The 18,919-nt window shown below is 36.2% G+C and overlaps 1 protein-coding gene across 13 annotated transcripts in view; it reads right to left on the reverse strand.

Annotated features, from left to right (window-relative positions):
- Positions 1 to 18,919, reverse strand: part of Bnc2 (basonuclin zinc finger protein 2) — a 417,193-nt gene that overhangs the window by 261,833 nt on the left and 136,441 nt on the right. The window contains exon 2 of one of the 13 annotated variants that reach the window (XM_063251569.1): positions 12,162 to 12,373. The exons of 10 other annotated variants lie outside the window; for them this stretch is intronic. Coding sequence is in view for 2 of the 3 variants with exons in the window: in XM_063251558.1 (XP_063107628.1) it covers positions 579 to 581 (3 nt within the window). In the remaining variant the exon portion in view is untranslated. Of the gene's footprint in view, positions 1 to 578; positions 3,515 to 12,161; positions 12,374 to 18,919 lie in introns of those variants that run through there. 2 more of the 13 variants (XM_063251558.1, XM_063251562.1) reach the window with 2 other exon arrangements.

Consider the following 18,919-nt stretch of genomic DNA (forward strand, 5'->3'; position numbering starts at 1 on the left):
ATAAATTACCTTGACTCAGATCAAATCATGAAACTATCTGGAATCATATACGTAACATGCACAATTACAACTGAACGTATACCTTCAGTAACAGTAAGCCTATAACAATTGAAACAGTGAATGAGATGGCTAGAATTTCCTCTGGAGTGGGATGAGGGTCAGAGGCAATCTGAAAAATGGATATAATCTGAAACAACTACAAAGCCTGGAAACATCCTTAAAAAACCTGCAAGTGCTTGTGTGGTTTCACAACAAAGTCTCTTTATAAGACCCACAGCCCAGATGACTTGTGTCTTTAAATAGCCTCATTTCCAGAATTTCTGATTTTAAATCACACTGGAAACCTCTGGCTGCAATTGAATTAGAATGTCCCGTTTAGCCCTTCTAAATGCCAAGAAGGGGGTGGGGTGGAGGGAGACCGTATTTAAGTTTGTTTTGTTTTAAACTCCTTAGACCTTCTGCATTCCAAAATTGTATCCCTCTGACTAATATAAACCATTATTACAGAGAAATGGTTCAGGGGGGAGAAAGGAGCCAGTGAAAAGGAATGAGGGAGTAGTAATGGTAACATACAGTACCATGAGCTGCAGCAGCCTCCCAGTCAGTAGTGCAAGGTTAACAGATCAGTCTTGGCCTTCAGGCAGACAGCAGCAAAACACAGCATGGGAAGCAGGGACATGCACGGAGGCCTGGGAGGGGGAAGCCTCTCTTGGGCAGTTTACACAAGAAGGCAGCCCAGCTCCTTTCTGGCGCATTCCTCCTCTCTATCTCCCAACCTCTTTGCGTGTGTCTTGTCATATTTTCTTCAGCTGTTAATTGTCCAGACTGCAAGACTTTAAACAGCCACAGTTTAGGAAAAGCAAAACCCTTCTAAGTGACCATCACAGCAAATCAGCCTCATGCTGGTGGGTAAAATTTTCCAAGGGAAGTGTTCTTCTGATAGTTCCTGAGTCTGCAAGTCACCCCCACCCCCAGCCCACAGCAGCCACACACACTCCCCTGGAGGGCTAAATGCACTGTGGCAATAAAACATTCATGCGACTTGGAATTTTAACACAATGCCATTTCCCTAGTTTAACCTGAAAGGAATGCACTAGTCACAACAGACTACATCATCCTGCCATTAAACCCTGCCAAGGAACCGCTTTTTTGGCTGCACTGGGCCAGCTTTGACGGGAAAGGAGTACACAGACCCACACACTGAGCACAGAGGGGCCACCTCTGCTTCCTCAGTCTTATCCAGCAACACCCCGCTCTTGAACATGACCCCTGACCTCTTGCATTGTGACCAGCTTGTGAGGCATGTGTCACCCTGGAACTTCTGCACAGCCACACACTGTGCAGGCCATTTGCTGCCCCCTCTCAACAATCACTTTGGACAGCTGCCAAAGTTCTTTCTTCTTATTACTGTTACTATTGAAAATTCTACCTTTAAATGTAGAGATGTTTTCTCCTAGAATTGTATAATGTGGTTTACTGTGTTTTATTTCCGTTGCTTGTTTCGTATTTTTTAAAAACAAATTTTACATTCACATTCATAATTAGGTTATGATTACTCACAAGTGGTTTGCTTTGGGGACTGTTTATCAAAGGTGCCAGTTCTTTTCACATTCAAGTGACATTTAATTTAGCCTTACAAAATACAGAAACAAAAATAATTCAGATTTCTCCTGAGAATTTTACAGAAAAATTCAAATGTGATATATCCTGGAACATGCACTTAACCATTTCACATAGCTAAAATATTACAAAACAACAGTACTAGAACAACAAAACAAAACAAAAACCCGAAATTCTTATTGATTTATTACTTGTGCAAATTTCTATCTTCCTAGTAACATAAATAATAAAGTAGGAAAAAATGTATGTAAATTTGATTAAAAATTTAAACCATATTAGATGAGTTTGGGGACCAGGCATGGTGGTGCACAACTATAATCCCAACACTCAGGATGCAGAGGCAGGAAGATTGCTGCGACTTTCAGGCCAGCCTGGGTTACAAAGTGAGTTCAAATTCATTCTGAACTCCATAGTGAAGTTTCATTTCAAAAAGAAAAAAAAAATATATGTTATACATATATGTATTTTTTTTTTAAAGACCAAATAAAAACGGAGAACAATGCTCAGTGACATAGTATTTTATCTAGCTTGCAGAACCCTAGGTCAAATCCACAACACTGAAAAAATTAAAATCATATTAAAAGTTGACATACTGGCATGGTGGTACATGACTGCAATCCTAGCTACTCAGAATGCTTAAACAACAATATATACAAGATCAAGGCCAACCTGAGCAATTTAGCATGACCTTGTCTCAAAATGAAATTTCAAAACTAATGACAGAACTTAGTCCTAGTACACTTAGCATGAGCAAGGCCCAGGGTTCAGTCCCCAGTGCTAGGGGAAGGAAAAGCAAGAAAGAGAAAAAAAGATAATGTAAGATGTTCCTCATTTGAACCTTATGCCCTCCCCCTTTTTTTTGCAATACTTGAGATGGAACCCTAGGACCTGGCACATAATGAGGTAAAAAAGGCTCTCTAACTTGAGTTTCTTCTCCGAACTCAAAGCTCTTAATTTGTAAGTCTGCTGTGATGGCAACATAATCCTTTATGAATTTATACACGGCCAATGTAGCCATGTATAACCAATCACAACAATATTAATTTTTGTGAAATAACAAGAGCTACAATTCTGTACCCCAAAACATCCCTTTCAGCTTGTCTCCTATTAAAGCACACCCCCAGACTTTTTATTATTTCTCATTCATAATTTTTTTTATATACGGCATTTTCCTCTGCAACACTGTCCTGTTATTTTGTCTTAATTTTCCTCCTATTTTGTTGTCACTGGCAGTTCTAAACTGTAGTAAATCTCCTTCTGACTCTGACCCTGAGCTACAGTCAGATAAACAGTGCTCATCCCTACGGAAGGCAGAAAGTATTCCAGCCCTAACACCATGAAGTGAGGCCATGTCCCCTTCAGGTTACAAATGAAAACATCTTACTTCATCTAAGGGACTACCCTGAAATACAAAATGCTGATCTCAAAGCAAGTTAACATACATATATTAAAAAACTAAATTGTCTTCTTTAGCGTCATTTTTATCTCCTTAGTTGCTGGAATTAATCTTAAGCTCTAGTTAATGCTTTTTTCCCTTTCTTTCCTTTAAACAGACATTATCATGCCTTGAAAAGTCATTCTAATCCCTTCACTGAAACCAAGCGATGCTGACTATAGAAGAGCGCAATTAATTTGGAAAAATAATACATTTGATTGGAAGGAATAAATTCAACACAGAGCAAAACTTACCAAAACCCCTCTAAAATTTTTCCATTTCAAAATATATGCTGAAATCAAACTGTCAGTTTAATCTATATGAAATATAGCAATATATTTAATTTTTAATTAACATGATTTATTGTAGATGTACATATTCAAATTCAATTTTGATGTCAGCGAACACCCACCAAAACTGAAAACAAACCACTATAAAAACCATGAAACTATAGTTCACAGAAGATAGTTTCTGTCAAATCCAAATAGGACACTCTTACTTATATTAAACTAATCAATACAGTAATTTCAAAGCTTCTAGGACCAATATCCAAAGGAAGAAAGCACAGATATGTAAACCTGTTCATCTCAACTTGAATGCATGTCCTCCAAAGGCCTCTGGAATTTTGGGACACATCACTAAAAGAAGGAATGAGCAATCTCATTTTATTTCTAAACAAATTACCAGTTGACTTTACACTCTTAATTACTCACAACTATGGTAATGATATATCATATAACAGGAAACCACAGCATGCTACAAATACCATAGTGAAGTACACTGTACAAAATCGTAAAAGAAAGAACCAACACAAACAAGCAGAATCAGAATACAGAACCTGAAAAGTCACTGAAACATGAAGTTACAAAAATCAAATTCTTTGCGAAATAGTAACACAGCAGGTAAACGAAAAATGATCAAATTAGTCATAATGATTGGTAACTGCCATTTTCCTTGAAACAAAGAAAACTTTCTATGTTAAATGACATTTAGAAGTGAGTTTTAAAGTTCTGTAAGTTACCTTTTAAGTTTCTGGAAAGCAAGTGAGATTTTCCTCACCACCTTGACTATGACTAAGAGGACATACAATGGAAGCACATTTATTTATTCTCCAGAAGACTACATTTGAAGTGATGGGACTGGCTATATCAACCCAAATACACAAGTAGTTAAGGACACCATAACACTGAGTGAGGGACAATCTCAGATTTCAGAAAGGAGAGATAGGGACAAAAGAGAGGAGGATGAAAAAGCAGAGACGGTGGAGGAAAAAAAAAAATCAAGCAAACTTAAGTCTCTCAGAATGGGAAGGAGGATAAAAAGTGAGAATGAGATGTGCAGGATCAAAAAGGAAACAAGCAGAGAACAAGTCAGGAGGGAAAAAGAAGGGGAAAGGATAGGAAGACTGATGGAAAAAAGAGATGACAGGGGAGAGAGAAGGAATTGGAGCCCCACAAAGCGATGGCGGATCAGGCAGCTGGCCGGAGATGCTAATTCAGCGCTTTAACAAATCAATGCCACTTGAAAAGTACAATGCGAGCCCTCACTGGGTAGATGTCAGGGGAATGAGAAAATGCATTCTCAAGTATTTCACATTAAGAGGGAATAATGTGTTAATTTATAACTCTTCACCCTATACACTTGGATTATCTATCTGTGTCAGCGATTTGACTTCTTAAATTTATCAAAAATGTACGCAAAGGCAGGCAGCTTTGGCTTCACCATTGGGAAATGGAGGTTTAGGAAGAGGCTGTCCTGTAGTATTGTTGTTCTTTCCACTTTTCATTTAAGATGAAGTCTTGGTGGGGATAGCAGGGAGGACTGAGCGCCCAAAAGAAGATCAAAAGAGGAGGGGAACTGCCGGTCCAGTCGCTAAAGCAACCAAAGAAAATGTTCCCTTAACCTGTGGTTGATTGCATTAGGTACCATCCGTCAAAAGTGACACCAAAGAGAAGGAATAACTTGAATCAGCAACCTGAGCTACCATCATCAGAATTTACTTTATAGAAACTTACTTAAGTCTCTCAGCATACCCAGTAGAATAGAAGCCGCTGACAACTGGGACTGTAATTAAACAGTACTTTTTCAATGCCATAAGAGTTCCACAGACAAGCAAGTATCAAAATAGAAGGAAAAAGAGAGCTAAAATCATTGTGTTTGGTTGATTTTGATCAGGAAAGAGAAACACTTGATGATATTCCATCAAGCATTTAGGAGTATAATTAGAAACACTATTTAAGAAATCCTTATTTTATGAAATAAAATTATTGAAATTATTTCCTAATTATGCCTTAATGTAAATTTGGTAACAGAGACAGGTAATTTTGCTGCCAAAATTAATGTATTACCAGAGTTGAATTGTCAAGGTATAAGCACTGTGAACATACAAAGGCAATCAAGTTTCAACAAAGTGTTTAAAATTGTACCTTCAAAGATGTGAAAGGGAGCCAGGCATGGTACTTCATGCCTGCAATCCCAGCAACTCAGAGAATGAGGTAGGAAGTACATATTTAAGGCCAGCATAAACAATCTATTCAAACCCGGCCTCAAACTAAAATTTAAAAGGGAACTAGAGATGTAACTCAGTACACCCTGGGTTCATTCTGTATTACTTGGGGAAAGAAGATTTGACAGGAAAAAGTGGCTCTACAAGAAAAGAAAAACCTAACCAGTCTGTCAGTTTCACATTAAGATTGCTTAGACTATGGGCAGTTATTTTAAGATCTAGATGTATTTTTATTTGCTACTTGTACAATTGCAAGAAACAGACACTCTCTCATTTTTTTAAGATATTCAAATGTAAATGAATGCTGATGAATGGAAATGAGATGCTTCACCTGATGGGTAACATTCAACATTTAGTTGGGATTAAAAAAAAAAAGGCAAAGTTACCTCATTCATTGAAACTAGAATCTCTTTCCTTAAACTAGAGACAAAAAGAAATGAAAGACAATGATGGACCTTCTACTAGCTTCTAGTGGCTACATAGCAATCTTATAGACACACTGGGGACACAAAGCAAACGTTCTTTCAGTTTTATGCTTTGCATCTTTCCTATGATACTGGATCACACACGGTCAATTTTTCAAATGAATATTGATTAGAAATTAAAATTACAGTACCCAGAAATGCTACCGCTACACTGATTGAAAGGGTCAAAATACCCCAATCTGCTTCTATAATGAATGTTTTATTTCTTTCAAAGAAGTTAATTAATGAAGTATTTCCTAGTTTAAATACAATAGTTTTTCTCTTTCATGAAAATCTTAGGAAAAAATATACATTCTGGCCAGTGTGTCTGCAATAGAAAAAATATATACATATGCTTTCCAAGGCCTCTGTTTATGCCCTCAGAGTAGGATTTATGCTACCCCCAGGTTTTTTGCATGAATTACCATTCCTGTCTGTCCCATACAAGCTACCTCTACACACACTATCTATTCTTATCATTATGGTACCATTAATCCCTTCTCTCCTCCCCCTCCCCACCACACTCACCTAAGGGGTTAAAAGACTTCAGTACATTTGTGACTTGTCAGTGACATATAATACCCAGGTCCTTCAAGCAATCAACTTTTACTTGACATGTATTTGCTCATCACAGGACCCGCATTACTACTGGGAAAATGAAGAAAAACCTAAATTAACACTTGACATTCAATATGGTCAAGTCCTTAATTGGCTGGGCTTCCTGAGAAAGCAATTTTCTATTCCCCAAACTGTTCGCGTGTCATGTGTGGAGTGCAGCTCTTGGCCATCACTGCTGTCCCTCGCTCCCTCTAATGAGAGCAGATGAATTAGTGCTACGTGACACGATTTGAACAGGACTTCCTCCACCTCCCCTCCCCCCAATCTTCCTCCTGTACCAGTGACAGCTGTGTGGCAAGAGGAAGAAAGAAAGGGAATATAAGAGCCAAGAATCCTATAAAGGATGATCATTTTTTTTAAATGAACCTTAAATGTCTTGTTGAAACTCCAGAACAACAGGGTCATTTAATTGTGGAGGTGGGGAAGGGGGTTGTTACAAAGATCAGGGGAATTATCTGGCTATGGCTGATTCAGGTTGTATTAGGATCCAGCATGTTTCTTCCTTTCCTGACTAGTTGCAGTATTAGATTGCTCTGGTCTAATTAAAATGGAATTTACATCCACTTAAAAAGTTTTTAAAGGTCTGGAGAATGGGTCAACTAGAAAAAATACTGGACAGCATGAAGTGATTATTATTCTAAGATAAATACTTCTGGGTTAAACAAAGGAAAAGCCTTTGAACAATTGTTTAGGTTGTGAAGAACCTGCAATACAAAATTCTATCACCATATCACATTCTCAAATATTGGTGTGTCTGAACTCAATGCAACCATTCTATTTCAAATCAGTTTGTTTAGTTCTCTTTACTGAAATGCTACAACAAAAAACATTTGATCACTGATTCCATTCTATTATTTTGGTCAGAGACTGAATATATCTACTTTAAATATGCTTTTCTAACTTAGTAAGAACCAAATGAATAGATGCATAAAAGAACACAGTACAAATCTGTTTCACTCAAAAATACTAAAAGGTAAATTAAAGAGATTTAGTTGAGTCTTAACTTCTCTGGTACTGACCAGGAAGAAAGAAGAAACTCTAAATGCCTAGTCCAAACTTACTAGGATAAATGGAACTAGGGGACCAAAAAGTATGTGGCTAATCCAGTATTTTAGAAAGTAAGTAGAGCCGGGCACACTTGTAATTCTAGCACTCAGAAGGCTGAGGCAGGCACCTGAGTTCAACACCAGGCTGGGCTACACAGTGGGTTCAAATTCAGCCTGAATTACATAGTGAGATCCTGGAGGGAGAAAAAGAGGGAGCAAGGGAGAAGGGGAGACAGAGACAGAAAGACAGAGAGAGACAGAGACATAGAAAGACAAAGAGATAGAGACACAGAGAGACAGAGAAACAGATACAGAGAAAGAGAGAAACAGAGACACAGAGAGAAAGAGAGACAGGGACAGAAACAGAAACAGACAAAGACAGAGAGACAAAGACAGACAGACACAGAGAGATAAAGAGAGACAGAGGGCCAGAGAAAGAGACATAAACAGAGACAAAGATAAGAGACAGAGGAGAGAGACACAGAGACAGACAAATTAGACGGAAAGCCATCCATATGTAAAAATTATTAGTGGCAGTCAGAAGCAACTTAGTTAGCACTTTGGATCCTCTTTCTTTTTCTTTTATTTTAAGACAAGGTCTTACTGTGGTGGCCAGGGAGTCCTCTAACTTACTACATACCCCGGACTCCCACAAACTCATGAACCTCCTGTCTCAGCCTTGGAAGTGCTAGTATTCTAGGAACCTGCCACTTAGAAAAGCGTCACCAAATGTTAGGTCTTTATTCATTTTTGTTTATGTGAAAGTCAATATAAATATGCCACCTATGTACAAGAACGTTAAGCACACAAATTAAAAATTTTTTCTAGAGTGGGTCATGGTGGCATATGCCTATAATCTTTGTATTTGGGAGGATGAGGCAAGAGGATTGCTCTGAGTTCAAGATCAGCCTAACCTGCATAGTGAGACTCTGTTTCAAAAAGAAAGTTTTTCTAGGATTCTTCTCCTGCCTCAGGCAAGTAGCCCGATCATTTCATTATTCTTCCATATTTCTAAATATAATTTAAGTAGTTTTTAAATAAAAATGCTAACCCAGTTAAGTTGAAGATACCAAAAGATGAGTGAAATCCACTTTTGTAGTACATATAAAGGTGTAACTTGGTTCCAAAAGTACTGTTTCTATATTTTTTATTTGTAGGAAACAACATGAAAAGAAAGAAATCTTTATAAAGCTTTCTTTTTCCCTTAAAAAAAAGACAAAAACACAATTTTAAAGCATTGTGACACAGAAGATGAACTATAAATAAGTAAACTTTTTAAACATTTTAAATTTTCAAAATTATCATAACATCAGTATTTGCAGATATTGGGAAAGCTCAAAAAGAAAAGAATAATTTATAGTATTTTCACTGACAGAAAACAACACAGTAGACACATACGCTGCATAGCTGCCCTGTCTGTGGCCAAAGCACTGATATTTCAAGTATCATTAAGATCCCTTCAGAAAATACACTTGAGACCGTTTGGGAATGGGTATTCTACCAGGTGTTTAAAAGAACTAAATAGGTAATACGGTATTCTGGGAAAGCTGCTTAGTCTAATCCATCCAGTTAACCGCCATTGTAGCAGCAGCATCACTAAGAATCAAAGGGCAGTGTCTTCTGCCAGTAGCTGTACCATGACCTTTGGATGCTGACTAGTCTGTCAAGTACTATCTCTGGGACGCGAGGCAAAGGCAGGGATGGTTTTTTAATTGAGATAGGAACTGAAAACCCAGGAGGCTCCAAAAGGCTCCAAAAAGTAAAACACATTTAAGAAATAGGACTTTCAGGGGCTGGAGATTTAGCTCAGTGGCATAAGCGCCTGCAGGCAGTCATGAGTTCAATCCCCGGTACTGATAAAAAAGAAAGAAAGAAAGAAAAAAAAAAAAAAGAAAGAAATAGGACTTCCTTTCCTTAAAAAATATACAGTGAGATCAGGCTGAGTAATCCTGTGCCTTCCCCAAATCATTAGGCTTCTATGATGAAAAATACTCAAGCATTAGCAATTTTACATGTTTTTTTTCCTCCCTCATGTACTCAATGAGAAATGGGCTGAATTTAATCAATGACTTGAACTCCAAGAATAAAGCCAGAAAAGAATGTCAACACTGTGTTAGTCTTTTTTTTTTTTTTTTTTTTTTTTTGAAATAACTTTCAGTTTGTAGTACAGGCCAACTTTGTTTGAACTCACTAGCCGAGGCTGACTTCGAATTTATGGTGATGCTCCTGCCTCAGCCTCCCAAGTACTGGGATTATAGGCATGCATCACCACTTCCTGTTTGTTTTAGACTTTTTAAACAAACTGGGACAAATGCTGTTTTTAATCGAGGGATAATTGCTAACCTTAGTCAACAGAATGGATTTACAGAATTCAGGAAAGCAGCACAATGAATGGGTCAGAAAACTGCACCAAGCAAAATTTCAATATTCCCCTGTAGAAAGTCAGACTATGAAAAGGTACCTTTTTGATTCAAGAAAGTTAACTGTGACTATTGGCAAAATGACATGCTTAAACTTGATATTCTCTTAAAGATGAACAGGCTTAAAGCTCATAATAAACTTGAAATGATTTTCGGAATGCTAGGGTTTAATGTAAATGCTTGTTGCCACTGTCATCCCTGTACTGAAGTATGTCAACTAGCAAATAACTACATTAATAGCTCCCAGGTATTTAAGAAACCTCGCCATTTTTTTTAAATGTAGAATTTTACTTTGAACCATAAGCTGCATTACAGTTCTAATTTGGTTAGCATAGCTAAACTTAAAATAGTCTAGTTTAAAAAGGGATAATGTTCACCACCCAGATTGTCCATTTAACCTTCACATTACACCATTGTTTTTTTTTTTTTGTTGTTGTTGTTTTGTTTTTTTTTAATCAGTACCGGGGATAGAACTCACTACTGCCTGCTTGCAAGGCAGGTGCTTATGCCGCTGAGCTAAATCCCCAGCCCACACCATTCTTAAAAAGTATAAACACAGCAGAGAGAGAAATGATTTCTTTAAAATAGCCTGAAAAAAAATTTTAAGGAAAAAGAAAATAAAATAACTGGTACAAGGAACAATAAAACTATCTATCAAACACAATGCTTCCATGTCATTTTACGAAAATTAACAGTAACTAAGAGTGTATTGTTTTATGCTCCACTTGTCATCACCCTTTACTTCTGTGCTTCCCTCCCCTTATATTAAAAGATATTTTAATACCAGTTGAAAGGTTTCTGCAAGTGTTAAGTCGCAGCTGTGTTGATGCTCAACTTCTTCAACATATGATACCAATGTCCCTCTAACATACTGACATGCTTCTCTATAAGCTGCACAGCTCTTGATTTGAAGTACCTGACTGACGAGAGTACCAGTAAGTGTTAATCTAAGTTAATTTTAAGTTAAGTCTTCTCTCCAGTTCAGCTACTCTCTGCAGTTTTAGAATTAAATCAACAGCTTGATACATTTATAACAGAGATGGCTCCCATCTGATTGGCTTCTGACACTGTCCAATGACACTAATCAAGAAGACCCTAGACAGAACTTAAGCATACCTATGCCCCATGTGCAGATCATTTTAACGAGATGCTGTTGTTTCCTGTTCCCACGAAAATCAATAACCAGGCTGACCTTCAATTTGAAATTCAAACCAATTAATTACCTGTTCTGTTGAAAATGTTGATATCTGATTTGCCTGGAGAATTTCAATTATGAATAGATTATTTCTTTTAAAAAGCCCCTTCAAAAAGTATAAGCAGACATTGAAAACCTCATCTTATACAATATAAATGATGTTTCCTTGAAGCAGAGATAAAATACTGGCCTTGCAAGAATTAGTATGGGTAAGTTTTTCCCCCTGTGGTCCATCTCTTCCTCGTGACATCATAATCAATTGCCTGGTAAATTATAACAATCTTACAAAGATTCAGGGCCAAGATTCTATTGCTTAAAGGTAAGGAGAGAAGCTTTTTATAATTAAAATCAGCTTTACCTCAGTTATACAAATCATGAGATTCTTTCCATAATTTAGAAATCTTTTCTTTCTTATAGTTCTAAAATTCTTACATTTCCTTTATTCAAATCACCTGACTTTTACCAATGCGTTTCACTTTGGGTCTGTGTCACAGGAAAAAGAGTGTGTACACATCAAACCTAGCACCACGAGAAATACAACTACTAAACTTTTTAATTATGGGGGAATAAAGCAGAATTCAGTACATCCCAGTGGGGAATTCCCAAGATGAATGATCACATGCAATGAAACTATTATCTTCATCCATTAAAATATTATGTAAAACAGAGGTTTCTATCTGGCAGCCATTGGGCTGAAAATAGCCTGCAGATGAGTTTTCTTTGGACCACACAGTTTTTAAAATATTTAAATAGGTTGCAAAGATTTTAAAATCAAGAGATTTCACACTAAAATTGGATTTCTGGCTTGTCATTAAAAAAGAGAAGGGGCTCTGGCATACTGAAGGCTGTATTCTCACCTGACACTGATTGGCTGGGACTAAGGTGCAGGCTCTTCACTGGGGTTGAGACACGAGTTTCTGGCACACCACAGTACCTACCAGCAGCCCACTCCATGGGTTTAATGTTCATTACCTCCACAGAGACCTTGTAGGCAACTCTTGATCTTTACACTTTCATATTATTCCAAAGAAAGTTTGCAGAGTTTGTGGAAGAGAAAGACCAGGGTGTTCTAGAAAGAGAGATTTTAAAATACATATTTCATGACTTTATACTACATAAGACAATGGGTAGCAGACTTCACCTCAAAACATGTTTTTTCACTCACAATATCAGTGTGAAGCAAGGAAGATTCCTTATCATAATTTAAAAATGCTTTAAATAGCAAATCCAGAACTGACACCTGGTGCAATAAACTTTTACACTGGTTTCTAATCAACTATGCTCTTCTGTGCAGCCCAGAAGAGATGCTCATGTCAAGCTATTACTCAGATTTACATCCGTTTTGTTCCTTTCCATGTTAACACTGCTGCAATTCCTTGCTAGAGCTATCATGTGCTTAAGTGAAAACGGATCCTAATGTGAAAATAGGGTATGTCTTCGAGGTAAATTTTAAAAGTCAACATTTAAGATGCATGAATATTATCAAAACAAATACTGATCTTTACTGGCTCCATATGTATGCCACCATCTGACATTTACACTTACATTAAATAGCTCTTACTGTGGGTTCAAATGACCCAACAAGTCATGGCATATTTCTTTAAAAATGACTATTACTTAAAAGCAGATGGCTATGAAACCTTTTACCATACACTTTTATTTGCTTTTGCTCTTGCAAGGGGGAAGAGAAAATATATTTCATTATTTCTAAGCAACTACAATGTAACATCATTTCTACCTATTAGTGGATTTTTATAACAAATTAAAATATCCTGTTTAGCAGAGAAAGAAAATACTTCTTCATTTTGTCCAACTATTGTTTCTTTCTTTTATTTTTGTACCAAGGATTGAACTCACAACCTTATGCTTGCCAGGCAGGAACTTATGCCACTGAGTTAAATCCCCACCCCTCATCCAACTATGTTAAAAACATGTTATCTCTGATACATTACCACAATCAAAATATTCATGCAAACTGTACTAAGTAGGCTATGACTAACGCTATATCAACTTATTAGAGTAAGATCTAAAATAAACGATAGCATAATATTTTTCAAATTACGTTTCATCATTGGATCATACATTTGAAAGATTATATTTTAATTATATTTCCTTCTTTTTAATATTTTTGTTTCTTTCCTAAGAGAAACATTTTTCTGCCATTTTTAACCACTGTACATGCCAAATTTACTTCAGACTTTATTTTTTCACAATCAGACCTTAATATCCAAATTCTCTTCACTCTTGACAATTTCAATAACTTTAAGTAAATAGTTCACAAAATCATAATAATCACACTGCATTCCTTAATTCATACTTGAACAGGAAAGGAGAAGATACTGAGTATGAATTTCATAAATGCATTTTTAGGCCTGATTTCTGAGTGAGAATACAACATATTCCTTATGGGAAACATTTTTCCTTATTTTCCATTATATCTGAAATTCAAGCAATTAGAAACAAGACACCTGGAACTCAGTTATTAATTTATCTCTCCCTTCCCTTTTATACTTCTTTTCAAACCATTTCATAAGGTACTATACTTTTTAAATTAATGATTTTATAGGATAGCATGAATAAAAGGCCCAGAACCAATATTCACATTATTGTTTAAAACTCTGTGCCATAATCTAAGACAAAACTTAATTTCTTTTTTAAAGGTATAAAATTTTTAAAAAATTACTAAAATGGTCTCTGAAAAACAGGAATCCTTAGAAAAAGGGGGTAAAGAAGTAGGTTAGTGATAGAATGCCTGCCTAGCACACATGAGGCCCAGGGTTCAATATCCAGCACCCCACAAAAAATTCTAGAAAAAATATATCTCAATACATTCATGCTGATTTACCTTGTGTATCTTTCTAGAAAGACAGCTTTATGAAAGAATATAGTTCTCTCCTATAATGGCCAAAGCTTGAAGCTAGTCTCCTCCTTAGGTTCTCGTATTGCAGCTGCCTGCAAATATGGAAAGCAATTCTGGAAGACTTCTGATACTGCCTGTCTTTTGTTTTCACTGTATTATTTTAAGATGAAACATCAAACATAAAATAATGGATGTTTAGTTTGTATTGTATGAAGAAAAAGGTATTGCTCTCACTTAATACCTTTCTAATAGCACTGATTTCTACAAAAGGATATCTTCACATAGGCTTATTTTGAGGTTCACTTTTGCACTCTGAATTTATAAAGAAATAAAAGTGCAACTGCATACATACAAAAGCAGTGAGTTATATCAGAAAGCAGGCACAAGTTGGTTTCTTAAGAAATTATTTAAAATAACATACAAGTCACAACAGCCAACTTTTCACTTTTAACCAAAAGAGTTTCTTTAATACAATGAACATGCAGGCCTCTCTGGTCATGAGAAAACCTGGAATATATTATACATGCACGAATGTGGCTGGGATGCAGGACATGGGATGTGCTTCCTATCAACAGATTAACACTTCATTTTCATTACTCTAATCTCACCACACGCTGTGAACACTCTCTTTTTCTTATTTGACCAACAATTGTACATGAAAAACCAAGCTGGCAGGCAGGAGGGGTTGGTTATACGCACAGAGCTTTTATTCCCTTAACACATCTCACCTGTACTAAGCCAGTGTTCTGGCTCCCAGGCTGGCTCCTGAAACCAGTTCCACCAGATGTTGAACATCTAACCATTCCTAGCCACATTCTTTCTTAATTTATAATAAATTTAAAAACTAAAGGAAAAAGAAAAAAATCCTTCTCCACAATAAACTCTATTTAGTAGAAAATAAAACTATTGACATACTTAAGATTTATTCAGTCCCATGATTACTAGTCAAATGTGTTCAGAAAATCAAAGTGGTTCAGAAGGCAAACGATGAGACCCTTCAAGTTGAGTCAGCACCTCACCTTCGTGTCTCTTTTCCCACTTAGTTCTTACTTGAAATGTATAACTTCAAACTTATTTGAAGCAAACTGGTATTTCCCTTTTGTTGGAAATGGTTATTTACAAAATAAGAAATAATAATGCTTATCCCAAACAATGACACCGAGCAAAAAAGCTCTGCTCAAGAAATAACTGAAGTATATATAGTCTACGGCATCATTACCATGAGATTCCTAGGATGGGGTGTCTCTTTGGGGCAGTCCATCCATATGATCACTGCATATGAGGACACTATTAACAAAATCTCAACATACCTAAAAATAAATCACTAAATTGTCATGAACCAGTCAAGGGTGCAGTTATACACTTTCTACATGTTTATGTAAGACATATAAATAGTAGATTTTTAGTATTTTCACAGTAAAAGAGTAAGTCCTTCCCTGAAGTCCAGGGCAGGACTTTGGTTTTGGTTCTTTCAGGTATTCTAATATGTATACCCAAGAATAAAAAAATTAAAATAAAAAAAAACTTTTAAACTAGAATAAAATAATATACTACATAAACTGATGACTGTTAGGTTCTGACATGAGGTCAAAAAATACAATGTTTGTAGGTATTCTCACTGAATGAAGACTCTCATGAATATGCACAATCATATAATTATTCTCAAATCTTCAGGTGGCATCCCAATCATGTCCACTACCCTCTGGCACTGGTAGAGGCACATCAGAGGGTGGTTTTATTTACCCATGCCTGATTAGATGCCCCAAGTAGTCGTCCTAATGATGTTTAGTCAATGAAATATTTCTTGCTTTAATTTTAATGGAAGGAGAAAAAAATTAATGAAACTCTGCTATAATGGAGGTTCTCATTTTAATATTAGTTTTATTATTATATTAAACCAACTAAAAGTATTATCTTTATTTTAAAGACATTGAAAGTATTATTTTTTGTCACCTAAAATATTCACTACCTTGAAATTTTTCTTTTAGACACTTAGTTCACACTCTTTATCATTAAATATGAACCCCAGAAAAAATGTCTAGAGAACCAATAAACACTAAAAACCACCTTAATAAAGTTGAAAAATTTGTGACAATCACACAACAGCACAGCAGGAACATACTAGACACGGTAACTTTCCCATACATTGTGCCAATTTTTAATAATCCCATACCTTGTGGGACAATGAGTTAAAGTTTACTAAATACAAAGCAGTAGTGATTTCTCCTTCACTAATATGTATGTTACATGTTTTAAATTCTGTTTCAAAATGTCACCATTTATATTGGCCCTTATTTCATTTCAATTTTTTAAAATGTTTCACTTAACTCCTACTAGCTACGGTTTTTCCAAAATCATACCTTCTATCATGTCATACTTTTATCTTTTCCTCTAAGGAAATGCAGATGCAAGTCCAAATGTATAAAATGATAAATCCTTGAATTACTTTCAAAAAAGGGGAAAAAAGAAAGCAAAATGTCTTTTCAGTTAAGCACTCTGTTAGACAGACTAAGAATCAAACTGAACTGCCTCTCAAAGCCTACGCATGGTAAGTCTCACACGTTTTTTACTGTATCCTTAAAGAACCCTTCTACAGCAAAGCTGGAACAGGTATTCCTGTCACCATACACACGTGTGGGTGGTTACTCTTTCCCATGTCTGTGCCAGAATGATGAACTGGCAAAACTGGGCTTTGTTCAATTACTGCTAGTTACAAGTATATTTCACTTCTTTTATAAGTGCCAGTGAAAATAAGAAGGAGTTAGAATAAGAGAAGTGAGGGGTAAGGAGAATTAAGTGAGAAAGAAATCAGGTCTATGATAAAGGAAAACAGTAAAAACAAACTGATCTTGCATTTAGGTCATTAAGTAAATTTCTCCTAACCAAACAGGAATAAGGTTTATAAATCAATCCCCCCACCATGACACATAAAAACTAAAGACAGTAGCAAAATAACAGTACAGTCCACAGTATTGAATAAAAAAGATGTCAGATACACTCAAGGGAATAAGTTCCTTCAATGAGTAACTCGCTATAGTTCGAAATTATTTTTTATTTATAGAGAGAAATGAAAAACTGATGAGTTTAATTAAAGAAAAACAAAAAGATACTATTTTATTTTTAAAAGATCAATTTTTAAAATTGTAATGATCATTAATAAGTTGAAAATCTGATTTCTAAACTCACCAGTTTAATGCATTGTTTTCCAGGAACATTGCATTAAGGAAAGCTCTGTGAATGAGGAAAATATACAGCATTTCTCTCTTCTGATCTCTGCACTCTGTGGCATAAAACGCTACATGCAGTGTTTGAACAGAATGACACTGCACACTGTCCGCACCCAAATGAACTCCAGTCATAAATTTTTCACCTGAGGGTTTGGATGTACACAATGAAATTTGTGAGGCTTCCTACAGGGAATGTACAAATTAAAAAAAAATCAATACTTTTATTTTTCCTATTCTCTAAACTTTCTTCTAAACCTGGGAAGAAAACAGCAGTACAGGTTGTGCTCAACGAGGAAATGTGAGGAATCTGGGTGTCAGCCCTGGGCATCATTTTGGGTATCACAACTTCTTAGACTTTGAGATGCTCAGAATAATTTTTTCATTTTATTTTTCCTGTGTGTTTACTAGTTTATCTTACAAGAAAAATAACTTCTCTGTTATTTACTGTCTTGTTTATTTGTCAAGATACAAAGGCTGTTAGTTCCCAATATGCTTCTTTTTTTTTTCTATCTTAAACTTACAAGCCATTGAAGTTTCCTGAAAGTGTCCTGACTCCCTTTCTCCCGTTTCCCATGTCCCTTGGTAGATAAGGATTACCAAACAAAATGTGGAAGCCAACTGCCTTTTCTGGAAATAGAAATGGCATTGGTATGGCAGACAGGAGTGATAGCTATTATTTTCTATAACCCCCAAACAATTTTCCAAGCAAGGGCTACAGAAGGGTGGTCACTGGGCAGATAACAAATACCACAAAAGATACAAGAGAATTTGCACGTGGTGAAGAACTCATTCTTATGCACATAACAAGCTCAAGCTCCAAAACCTTACATGAAAGGAAATCTTGGAATCATTACATCCCATGTTCTTTCAACATTAACAGAGAGTCCTAGAGAAAATTTCTTTGACTAAAAAAGTTCTCCCACAATTCACTGTATTTCTCTCTTACTCTCACAAAGTTCTAAGACTATTTTTTCTATAGGGGGAACAAAGGAGTTAATGCCTAAAACAATTTAAAAATAGGGTTCAAATTACTGAAAAAAGGTAAAAACAAATCCAAATTTCTTCCCTTCATTTACTTTAATGCATAGTCTAATCTACAGGGCCAGAATCAGAAAATATCTCTTTGGCTTTGCAGCATCATTATTGGTTTGTAAGTTATACCTTCTCAAAATCTCTGTAGATTGATAGCAGTGGATTCCACTGTAACTTTCTTTAAGTGGGTGTGTGTAATGCATATAAGATACAGACAAGGAAGCACTAGGATTTCTGTTTTCCATTGAAGTAGGTGACGCCAGCCCACTATCTGTAACAGACTGTTCCTTTGGAATCAGTTCCCTGTGTCACAACGACCTGGCAAACTCGAATGCTTTCACTATCACTAGAGTCCTTGCAATCCTGCCTTGGCTATCACCCATTCACTTTTGCCCCAACTTCTCAGAGATGCCCTTACTCAGCATCTAATTAGTTAGGGAGGATTTGTGAAGGCTCTTAACCCTGACACAGGAGTAGGAGGTTATGCTGCTGCAGA

Source organism: Cavia porcellus, unplaced genomic scaffold (assembly GCF_034190915.1).
Source record: "Cavia porcellus strain 051 isolate PalLab524CR breed Dunkin Hartley unplaced genomic scaffold, mCavPor4.1 scaffold_1, whole genome shotgun sequence".
NCBI lineage: Eukaryota > Metazoa > Chordata > Mammalia > Rodentia > Caviidae > Cavia > Cavia porcellus.